Genomic DNA, 12,177 nt, shown 5'->3' on the forward strand with positions numbered 1-12,177 from the left:
GTAACTCTACATCATGTACAACCAGAGAAATGAAAAGTTGTGCTCCATTTGTGTATAATGAATTGAAATGCATTCTGCTGTCATGTATAACTAATTAGGACAAATAAAAAAAATTAGCTTTTCAGTTCAACAAAGGATAACACTGGCCAAATTAATAGAGCACCAACAGAGAATGGGGAAAGATGAACAAGGCCTTATCTTGGATATTAATCTAACTTCTAAATCCAAAGCAAAAAGATAGCAATCTCAAAAGAAAAATAGGAAAAGGATTACCAAATGCAAATGACAGTGAAGAAAACCCCAGAAGACTAAGGAACATAGGGAATAGACATTTAAATCCAAAGTAATTAAATAAAAATCAAGACAACAATGAAATGTATCTTTGCAGTTAGGCTGCCAAAATTTAGAAAACTGAATAATGCAAAGTATTGGCTGTGGTTTGATACCTTAAGAGCCAAAGAAAAAAAGAGATAAGACCATTGCCACAATAATGACAAATAATACCACAGAAATTAAAAGCACCTTAAAAAAATAAAACCTACATTTTTGAGCACCTACTCTGAGTCAATCCCTGTCTTAGTTGCTTTAACATGACTTGTCTTCTTTAATCTTCATAACAACAGTTACTCTTCTCACTTTACAACCAGGGTAGGAAACCACAGCTTAGAGTGATTGAGGGCTTGCCTTCAGTCACAATGTGGAAGTTAAAAGAGCATTTAAACCAATGTCTTCAAATTCACAGACCAAGGTCTTTCCTACTGTACCATTGAGTCCTCTCCCATTCTCCCTACAAACCATCCTACACACCACCCACCCCGAGAAACCTCTAGTAAGCCTAAGGAAGAAAGTTTGCTTTTAGAAATAAATTGCCACAATTGCTTCTCAAGTAGCTGCATAAATTAACAGTAGAACCAACCCCTTTGTTTGGAAAATTTTATTAGAGATTTGAATTAGACAGGGAAGGAATGAGGGGAGGGGGCATGGGGGTAGGAAAGATGGAGGAATGAGACAGACATGGTTATGCAAAGGTAGGGCCCTCATCTGGAATCCAAATTGGGAGGAATTTTAAGCTTCATTCACTGACAAGTTAAAAGGAGTGAAAGGAAGTGAAGTGCCCAGATTTCAAGAACAAAAGCAAGGGGAAATGGCATGGGATGAATGAAGGGGTCCAGGGCCACATGTGCGGAGCCCAAGCAAGAACTTGCTAGAAAGAGTGGAGTGACAATGACACATTTAAGACAGACATTTGAAACCCATATGGGGTGACCTTTCCATTCTCTTCTCTCTGGCCTCCAGTACCCCCAATTCTCCAGGAGTGTCTGCCATGTATCAGAGGCAGACCTCAATAGCATTTCTCGTGACAGACTCCCTACCATCAGGCAGGCATGAGAGGCATCATGGACACACACATTCAGCTTATTGTCTAGACTGACCACAGTAAGTCTGGCCAGATTCATTTATCCTGTATGTACAACTGATATACTTTCCCTTGTGATTTAATCGGTCCCCTGTTCAACTCCCTTCAAGATCCTTCCCCAGTCTCTACCTGTGGATGGAGTAGCTAATTGCTATGGTTGGAGTATCCCCCAAGGTTTCATGTATTGAAATGTAATGCCCATTGTGAGGCATTAAGAAGATGGTACTTTAGTCCAACTATAGTGTTTAGAGGTGAGGTCTCTGGAAAGTAATTAGGATTAGATAAAGTCATTGGAGTAGAAGTCCCACAATGAAAATCTGGTGTCTTTAAAAGAGAGAGGGATGAAGATTTGGGCCTACTTTTTCCTCTATTAGGCACAGGGTCTCTGGACTAATTCCCAGGTCCTTGATTCACTTTAAGTTGAGTGAGAGATAGGGGTTTATTTTCATTTTGCTGCATACGTATTTCCAGTTTTCCCAGCACCATTTGTTGAAGAGGCTATCTTTTCTCCAATGTATATTTATGATGCCTTTATCTAGTATGAGATAACTCTATTTATGTGGGTTTGTCTCTGTGTCTTCTATTCTGTATCATTGGTCTACATGTCTATTTTGTTGCCAATACCATGCCATTTTTGTTACTATAGCTTTGTAGTATAGTGTGAAGTCTGGTATTGGGATGCCTCCTGCTTCACTCTTTTTGATTTTATATCCTGCTACTTTACTAAATTCATTAATTCTAGAAGTTTTCTGGTGGAGTTTGTTTTTTGTTTTTTTTTTTTTTTTTTTTTTTTTTTGTATCCTCTAAGTATAGAACCAGGTCATAAGCAAATAATGATAGTTTGAATTCTTCTTTTCCTATCTATATCCCTTTTGTCTAATTGCTCAGGCTACAGTTTCAAGGACTATGTTGAATAGAAGTGGTGAAAGAGGGCATCCCTGTGTTGTGCCAGCTTTTAGAGGGAATGCCTCCAATTTTTCTACATTTAGAATGATGTTGGCCTTGGGTTTAGCATAGATAACTTTTACAATGTTGAGGTATGTTCCTACTATTCCTAGGCCCTGGATTCCTTAACAAGACTCCTAAAGCACAAGAAATAAAATCAAGAATTAATAAATGGAATGGACTCAAACTAAAAATCTTCTTCTCAACAAAAAGAAACAATCCATGAGGTAAAGATAGAGCCTACTTTTTGGAGCAAATTTTTGACACACACACATCAGATAGAGCATTAATCTCCAAGATATGTAAAGAACTCAAAAAACTTAACACCAAAAAAACAAACAACCCAATCAATAAATGGGCTAAGGGGCTAAACAGACACTCCTCAGAAGATATCCATTTTATCAATAAATACATGAAAAATGTTCAATATCTCTAGTTATTAGAGAAATGCAAATCAAAACTACTCTAAGATTTCATCTCACTCCAGTCAGAATGGCAGTTATCAAGAACACAGTCAACAATAAATGTTGACAAGGAGGTAGAGGAAAAGGCACACTCATACATTGCTGGTGGGACTGCAAATTGGTGCAACCAATTTGGAAAGCAGTATGGAGATTCCTTAGAAAACTTGGAATGGAATCACCATTTGACCCAGCTATCCCACTCCTCAGTTTATACCCAAAGGACTAAATCAGCATACTATAGTAACACAGCCACATCAATGTTCATAGCATCTCAATTCACAATAGCTAAACTGTGGAAGCAATCTAGATGCCCTTCAATAGATGAATGGATAAAGAAACTGTGTTATATATACACAAAGGAATATTACTCAGCATTAAAAGAGAATAAAATTATGGCATTTTCAGGTAAATAAATGTAGTTGGAGAACATCATGCTAAGCGAAGTAAGCCAATCCCAAAAAAACAAAGGCTGAATGTTCTCTCTGATAGATGGATGGCAATCCATAACGGTGAGGTGGGGAAAATGGAGGAACTTTGGGCAAAGGCAGGGGAGGGGAGGGGAGGGAAGGGGGGATGGGGCAGGAAAGATGGTGGAATGAGATGGACATCATTACCCTAGGTACATGTATGACTGCACATATAGTGTGATACTACATCATGTACAACTAGAGAAATTCAAAGTTATGCTGCAATTGTGTACAATGAATCAAATGCATTCTGCTGTCATATAGGCCTAATTAAAATAAATTAATAAAAGATAAATTTTAAAAGAAATTTAAAAAAATAAAAATTGAAAAAATAAAAGAGGGAGAGACACCACACATAGACAGGCACATTCCCTCTCTCTTGCCATGTGATACGTCGTGCTACCTCTACAATATGCCAGCAAGAAGGCCATCATCATCTGCATTTCCAGAACTGTAAGCCAAAATAAGCCTGTCTTTATAAGTTGGCCTGCCTAAGATACTTTGTAATAATAATAATATGCTAACTAATAACTAAACTATAGGCTATTCTTCAATTACTATTTACTTACTTGGGGCTTTTCTTAACCATCGTAGTGGAGAAAGGAAACCATATACCAAGGGAGTGTGTGTTCAGTTCAGACTCACTGGATACCCCAGGTCATTTGGCCTGAAGAAAGTGGGGAACCTAATATTGAGGTTTAAGTAGTATAATTAGCAGGTAGAGGAAAGGGATCAGAGACTCCGGACAGAAGAAGCAAAAGCACAGAAGGAGAAATGAGAAGTTAATATATGATCTAAAGGGAGTGTGGAATGACAGCACATAAAGAACAGGGCAGGGCTTGCTGGGACACAGGACTACAGAGGGCGCTGAGCAATGTGCACTATCCTAAGAGGGACGGGATGAGATGCTGCTGAGAGTGTTAAAGAAAGACAAGATCTGACTTACGCTGCAGTTAGCCTGATAAAGGATTAGCTGTTAGACAACTTGATGAAGCATTTTTCCTAATTTCTTAATCAGATGACATAAAAATATAGAGATCTATAAAAAATAAGTCATATTTAATCACTCTTTTTTCAAATTATTGATAACATCTCAGAGAATATATGATACAGGCACCATATTACTTTCAGGACTATGACAATAGACATAGTTCTAAAGGAACACAGGATAAAATTTCACATAAAGGAAATAAGGTCGCCATCTAGCAGAAATCCAGGAGGCCATTACATGGTATTGAAGACAGGAGGAGGTCCACCAGCAAGGTGCATTGGTGAACAGCATGAAGGTGTGGCAGGTGGTCTCCAGCATGAGGAACTAAGCAGGGACTGTAGTATCTCAGAAAATCTCTTTCCCTCCAGTCTCCATATACAGGGATAAGTGGAAGATCAAGGGATCTGGTTGCACAAACTAGATCTTATAGGACTCTTGCCTACACCTAAAAGAATCCCCTCAAAGTGGTTTTTTTTTTTTTAATCTATATTCTTCATTCAGCATCACCAACTCCTCTACAAATTGGTTCACTTTTAAGTTGCATAGGCTCATCTGGGTGTTTAGTAATTTCCAATCGGATGGAAATCTGCCAGATACACACACACGCACACACCAGCAATAACGTACCTGAGCACCTGTCAAGGATGTTGTTACCACCTCCACATTTCCTAATTCCTGAAACACACTTGGCTCTCAACCACCCATTTATCATCATAACCAATCAGGGGCCTCACAATGGTGATTTTTTAATGGTAAACCAGTTTCCAACCTCTCAGCAACATCAGTTCAAGCATGAGCTCAGATGGTGAAACACAATGTTAAAAACACCCCATGACATCCTTCCTCTCTTATCCCAATGTATCCAATATCCCTTTCACAAAAATGGCTTCCTCAATCCCCTTACCACATCATAACAATATACACACAAACAACTGACATCTAGCTATGGTAAATACAGGATATAGGGAGATGAAATCAGGTGGTCAGTCCAGCCTCAGAATGGTCTGACAGAAGGTTTTCAGGCCCAACACTACTGGGGTTGTGAAACAGGACTGTGGCTCTTGGAGAACAGGATAAAAGTAAAGTAGAGCCAAAATAATTAATGGATTAAAGTGCTGAACCATTTAGTAAGATAGGAAATCAAGTACAAGTAAAGGAGACTACAAATGAAACCTTGGGGGTACCCAGGTCAGAGTAAGAATACTACTGAATCTAACTTCATGTTGCATCTCCAAGTTTCCTGAAATACTAAGAACTTGATGCTAAGTCAGCAAATTACCTGCCCTTGTAAGGGAAGTTCAAGTTTCCCAACTGTGAGGATCAGATATTTTAGAAGCACATAGACCAACAAGTACTCACAATGAGAGAAGCTTGTTAAACCAAAGAAATTCAAAATTCAGGCTAAGATAAATCAGGGACCAAAAATTGAGCACATTTTTAGTTATCAAAAACCACCATCACAATCCTGGAAGGTTCATAGTGAATTCTCCAGGGACCAGAACAGGTAGGCAAATACCGTGCAATTTAGAGCGAAGGGCATACGGCAGGGAATCATATCTCACACACCTATGCATTAGACCATGGATATTAATCACTAGTAAAACTCTAAAACACATTAATAAACAGCTGGTTATAAACACTTAGAAAAAACACTGTTCTCAGGAGCCTGCCTGAGTTCACTAAGTCATATAAATGTCACTTTTTTTTTTTTTTGCGGGGCGGGGTGGGGGTGATCAGGGGGCGTACCAGGGATTGAACTCCGGAGCACTCAACACTGAGCTACATCCCCAGCCCTATTTTGTATTTTATTTAGAGACAGGATCTCAGTGGCTTAGCACCTCACTTTTGCTGAGGCTGGCTTTGACCTCGTGATCCTCCTGCCTCAGCCTCACCTTGCCCTATTTCTATAGCCATTAAACTGATAGTGAAGCAGAGATTATCAGCTGTGGGTTTGATTTCTACAACACACTTGTTTAAATCTCCTATAAAGCCTCATAGAAAAGATGGAGAAATGCATGCCAATTAAACATTGATTTGGGGACTAATGCCAACCCGGACATAAGCTTTTGTGGTTTTGTAGTACACCACAGTAGTAGCATCCTCCAGGCCTCTCTGATCTATACACAGCTAGATCAGCAGAAAATCTGCAGGATAGCTTCTCTTCACTGTAAAATCTTACCCAAGCCGGTGAGCCTTATGAGTCCTTCATTTTCTTTCTTGGGTCTTGACTAGAGCCTATGTAGGCAACAGAAACTGGGTTCCCCTTTGTGAAGTGGGCTGGCTGAGAAATATGGCAAAAAATCACACGACACAGAAAATAGTTTTAAAGAGTGGGGGCAGGATGGCTCTTCGACCTTAAGGGTGGAGCTTCCACGCTGGAAAGAGCACATGAGAGCCAACATTTGTCTTATTTATATGGGGTAACTTCAAAGGCTTTCTACAGAATGTTCTTAGCCAATTTAGGTAGGAGGTGGGCTGCCCAGTTCCCAATGGGTCACACCCAACTCTGGAGCTACAAGATCAGTCTTTCTAACTCAGTAAAGACAGAAGTCAGAGCATGCACTTAATGGTAAGTGGGAGGAGCCACAAAATAGCTTGCAATGCCAAACCTAAATCTCCTTGGCTCCAAGGCCAAGTGAAGACGCTCAAATAGCTCAGGGGTGGCTCCCCACACTTGGGGACTTCTCTTTCTTGAGGAAGGGAAGTTATATCATTTCCTCTGGGGATAATATATACCAGTGGATATATGGTACATAGTTCTATCCTTACAGACAATTCTAGGAGGTATTCCTGGCACCTCTTGGGACTCTCTGGAGCAGAGCGCTGGATGCCTATAAAATCCCACATGGTTTTCCTCCTTTCCTGCCTCACTCTTCCCACTCCATCATTCCTCTTACAATCATCGTCCAGACAAATCACCTACACGCCAATCCTTGGCTCTCTTTAAGGAAAACCAGACTAAGATATGGTGAAGCTCTGTCATTATCCTAAAGACATTTTTATCCAAAATTTGAAGACAGAACACATTGGGTAGGTTTGTATATGACAAAAAAACAGAATGAAATACCCAAAGTTTTAAAATGATTCAAAAAGATATTGATAGGTTAAAAAAAATAATAAAAGAATGAAAGTTTATGTTAATTAATTATTTTAAACTCTTAACATCAAGCACACACCTGAAGATGGATAAGACTTTTGATACAGAGGATCTAGTAAGCTACTACAGTAACTGAAACTGGCCAACACTTTCTGGAGCTATGCATATTCTGATATAAATTCCTACTGGGAATTGTCAAATCTGTATGCAAATAAGTATGAACAAAACTATTCATCACAGCATGTTTATTATAGAAAAAAAAAGTTTGACAACTTTAACCATCAATAGAAAAATGGTTAAATAGACCATGGTATATCCATACAAAGGAATACTGTGAAAACTCTAAATATAATAAAGTCATTTCATATTTACTAGCATGGAAAGATTTTTTACAATGTAAAAAATGTTGAAAAAGCAGGCCATAAAGTACTATGTCTGATATTATTCACTTTTATAAAACATATAAGCAATATATATGTATTTAAGTGGAGTCATGTGCCACATAATAATGTGTTGGTTGATAACAAATAATGCATGGTCCTGCATGATTTATCACTTAGTGAAATTGTATCTGCTGTAGTTCAAGGATCCTCTGACATTCACACACCGACAAAATCACCTAACTATGCATTTCTCAGAATGTGTCCCCATCATTGACATATGACTAATTCATAAACTTTTAATGTATGAAGATCTTACCTAAGTGATTTTTTTTCCATTTTCTTATCTGTCTCATATATATATATATATATATATATATATATATATATATATTAGAAACAATATTATATTCCTGTTATAAGAAAAAAGAATCATGAGTTTCAGCTGCCATCATGATCCAAATTAATAATATGTGATATAAATACGAATTTGGTAGAAGCATGCATTTAATAGCTCTATTAATAGTTGATAGAATTTTATTTTTTTAATTTGTTTTAATTAGTTACACATGACAGTATAATGACCTTGACATATCATACATTTGATTGTTTAGGACTTGGGAAGCACAATTTACTCTTCCCAACACTAGTCAGACCACATCCAGACTCTTCCTTTCAGCCTGGATTCCCCTTATTGAGAGTGACAATGATAAAATAAATAGCCTCAGAGAAGTGTCCCCAGAAGAGCAAAAGGCCAAGACACTTGTTGTTGAAAAAGGGCTGATGACACTGAATGTCTATCTTTGACACCACACCCCGGGGCTACACTGAGAGTTGGTGTCAATCACAAAAGGGATTCTGTGTAAAAAAAGATCTGGATCATTTTATATAGCTTTTGGATAAAAAGATAAAAATCAGATTTTCACTTACAACAAGAGGAGGAAAGGTAGAGAAAGAGACGAAGGGAAGGAACTTTGTAATAATTCAAACTGTTTGAAAACTAAATAGGCCAAAGTGGTGAGTTAGTTAATACATCATTGAAACTGTGCAAAATGCATGTTCAGGGGCTGGGGTTATAGCTCAGGGGTAGAGCCCTTGCCTCATACATGTGAGGCACTGGGTTCGATCCCCAGCACCACATAAAAATAAAGAAATAAAATATTTATTAAAAATGTATGTTCAAGCCCACTGTCAGACTCTTCCTTTCAATACAGTGGGGCTTCTTTTTTTATTGATTATTTTCAACTGTACAATAGAATTTATTTTGACACAACTGTAAAAGCATGGAATATATCTTGTTCTAATTCAGTCCCCAATACTTCCCCTTCCCCTCCTACTACTACCACCTCCTGTTCCCTCTCCTCTACTCTACTGATCTTTCCACTATTTAGTTATCATTCATCAGTGTCTTGTGGATGTAGTGGGGCTTCTTGTATTGGGGATGATCCCTAATATTCTTTCCAGCTCCACAGTGTTACAAAAATTCACTTCCATTCTTGCATCCTTCAAAATACCATCTACAAAACAGACGACAGGAAATAAATCAAATGCTTGGGTTCAACAGCCCATGGAAATAAGGATAATTTAATTCCCTTGAGTGAAACATGACTCATTCAGAGCATTCATATTTCAGCACTTTTTTTTCCTGTAGTTTGGAAAAATTGTTACAAAAATGCTAAGTGTACAAGAGGAGAATGTCACTTAAAGTTGGGATTATGTCATTACTTCCACATTGCAGTAGTAAAAGCTTCTTGTCCATATTCCAGGCCTGGTTTATCAAAATGAACACAGGAGATTTGGGTAACTGTATAATCCTTCAAATGAGAAGTCTCATAGCAGTAATCCTTTCATAAAAAGTTTTCCTCACACACAAAAATTCTCACTATTATGAACCTGTTTCATCTGCTAAAAATAAGTGAACTACTTACTTATCTCATAGATTATGATTTATCTAAAATACATGTAAGTTATAATAAAGCACCTTCCATTAGTATAACAAATAACCTTAAAAATAGAAAATATTATTTAATATAAGACACATTCACCATAGGAATTAAACCTCAGACCTATAGTTGTTTCTTGTAAATGTGTAATTGTTATATAATGGTCCCTCATGAAACTGACCCATTCACACAATTCAGAGTCCCCTAGTGAAGTAGAATTTGTTCCAAAGGAAGAGTTTCCCGCACCTTGAGTTCTTGTGAGCAGTATTGGGAGGACAAGCAGGTAGACTGGCTCAGAGTCCAAGTTCCATGGTCCCATCAGACAGAAGCACCAGCCTAGAGAGATTTGGATGCTCAATGAGAAAGACAGCAATGGTTTCCTGGAACACTGGTCTTAAAGAAATGATAAAAGGTAATATCAAAGTGAAAATAGAGCTGATCATCAGATTGATGCCCATCCCAAAGCAAGGTAAGAGTAGTCCATGAGCCCCACTGGCTGCTCTGAAAAGCCATCTTTGCATTGTTCCTGGGTCCAGCTCCCCACTCGCTGCAACCACCTCCACCGCCGCGGACTCCGGCAGCTTTATGGCCAGAGTCCCTGAACCCTAGTTTCCTTTTTAACCCACTGCATCAGATCACCTGCGTGGCCCACCATGTCAGACGTGGCCGTGGACACTAGCTCTGAAATCACCACCAAGGACTTAAAGGAGAAGAAGGAAGTTGTGGAGGAGGCAGAGAATGGAAGAGTCGCCCCTGCTAATGGGAATGCTAATGAGGAAAATGGGGAACAGGAGGCTGACAATGAGGTAGATGAAGAAGAGGAAGAGGGTGGTGAGGAAGAGGAGAAGGAAGGTGGTGGTGAGGAAGAGGATGGAGATGAAGATGAGGAGGCTGAGGCAGCTAGGGGCAAACGGGCAGCTGAAGATGACGAGGATGATGATGTTGATACCAAGAAGCAGAAGACCGATGAGGAGACTAGACAGCAAAAAAGGAAAAGTTAAACTAAAAATAAAAGGCCACCCTGACCTATTCACCCTCCACTTCCCGTTCAGAATCTAAATGTGGTCACCTTCAAGTAGAGAGGCCCGCCTGCCTGCCCATTGCTGGCAGTGCCACCTGCAGATGACACACGCCCTTCACCACCCAACCAAAACCACAACGTGAATTTGCAACAGGGGAGGAAAAAAGAACCCAACTTCCAAGGGCCTGCTTTTTTTCTAAAAAATACTTTTAAAAAGAAAAATTTGTTTGTATTTTTTATTTTCATGTTATATTTTTGTACATATTGTTAGGGATCAGCCATTTTTAATGATCTCAGATGACCAAACCAGCCTTTGGAGCGTTCTCTGTCCTGCTTCTGACTTTACTTGTGGTGTGACCATGTTCATTATAATCTCAAAGGAGAAAAAAAATTTAAAAACCTTATAAAAAAAAAAGTAAAAGCAACAAAAAAAATCTTATTTCGAGCATTCCAGTAACTTTTTTTTAATGTATGTACTTTAGCTGTACAATAAGTAGTTGGTTTGTATGAGATGATTAAAAAGGCCAAAGATAAAAAGATTTCTTTTGTTTTTTCCTTTTTTTGTCTATGAAGTTGCTGTTTATTTATTTTTTTTTTTTGGCCTGTTTAATGTATGTGTGAAACAATGTTGTCCAACAATAAACCAAAATTTTACTTAAAAAAAGAGTAGTCCATGAAACTCTTCATGGGTTTACCTATGAAGTCTACAGTTGAAGCTCAAACTCTTATATGGAAGCCCCTGTGTCTCTCAGACCAAATCATTAAACCAAGTCTTGACTAATTAGCATTTATGGAGTGTTTACCATGCCAGACTCTGTGAAAAGCTTTACATATTCACTGAGTCCTCTCAACAACTCCATCAAGTGGGAACCATTATTTTCCTATTTTGCAAATGTAGTGATTGCTATTTATGAAATTTTCACAAGATCATGAGGCTAACTTTGGTCTTTCTGACACCAAACTCTATACCAAATATCTTATCCTAAAAGTGAATTCATGAATAAGGAAACCTTCTCACCATTTCAGAGCTAACTATACTTTGGTACTTGAATATTTAGAAGTGTATAAATTTGCCCTATTATTTCTAGTCAAGTTCCTTGGGCTCAGCCAGCACCCTAAAACCTTCGTACACATTCCATAATTCTAGGTGTTCAAAAAGTTAATCCATTTATAAGCATGAATTGAGAACCCTCTAAGTACAAAATGCCAAGTTAAGATCTAGGTATGCACAATGCCTTGCAGATATGCATTACAGCTTAGAAGGAATAAGATAATCAGAAGAATTGAACAAAGGTAAGAAGACACAGACAGCAAAAGAGAAATTGAAAAGATAAGACAGTCTACAGACCCAGGAATAAGAGAAGAGAATGGCACCAAAAAAAAAAAAAAAAAGATAAAAACAGGCAAGGGAAATAACATGACCCAAGGTATATTTATCAAAATAAAGATTTG

The 12,177-nt window shown here is 38.2% G+C and overlaps 1 protein-coding gene across 1 annotated transcript; it reads left to right on the top strand.

The window, feature by feature from the left end:
- The first annotated feature begins 10,272 nt into the window (after positions 1–10,272).
- On the top strand, positions 10,273–10,717 carry LOC124104815 (prothymosin alpha-like). Its single transcript, XM_046461929.2, has one exon. It carries the CDS (start codon positions 10,358–10,360, stop codon positions 10,703–10,705), a length of 348 nt encoding a protein of 115 aa, XP_046317885.1. The 5' UTR covers positions 10,273–10,357; the 3' UTR covers positions 10,706–10,717.
- Positions 10,718–12,177: the final 1,460 nt, after the last annotated feature.

This window comes from Marmota monax, unplaced genomic scaffold, assembly GCF_021218885.2.
Source record: "Marmota monax isolate L192 unplaced genomic scaffold, Marmota_monax_Labrador192_F-V1.1 WCK01_AAM20220418_F8-fsc00001, whole genome shotgun sequence".
Classification (NCBI taxonomy): domain Eukaryota; kingdom Metazoa; phylum Chordata; class Mammalia; order Rodentia; family Sciuridae; genus Marmota; species Marmota monax.

Excerpts from the sequence above, each read along its gene's own strand:
- LOC124104815 (XM_046461929.2), top strand. The coding sequence starts at position 10,358 with ATGTCAGACGTGGCCGTGGACACTAGCTCTGAAATCACCACCAAGGAC.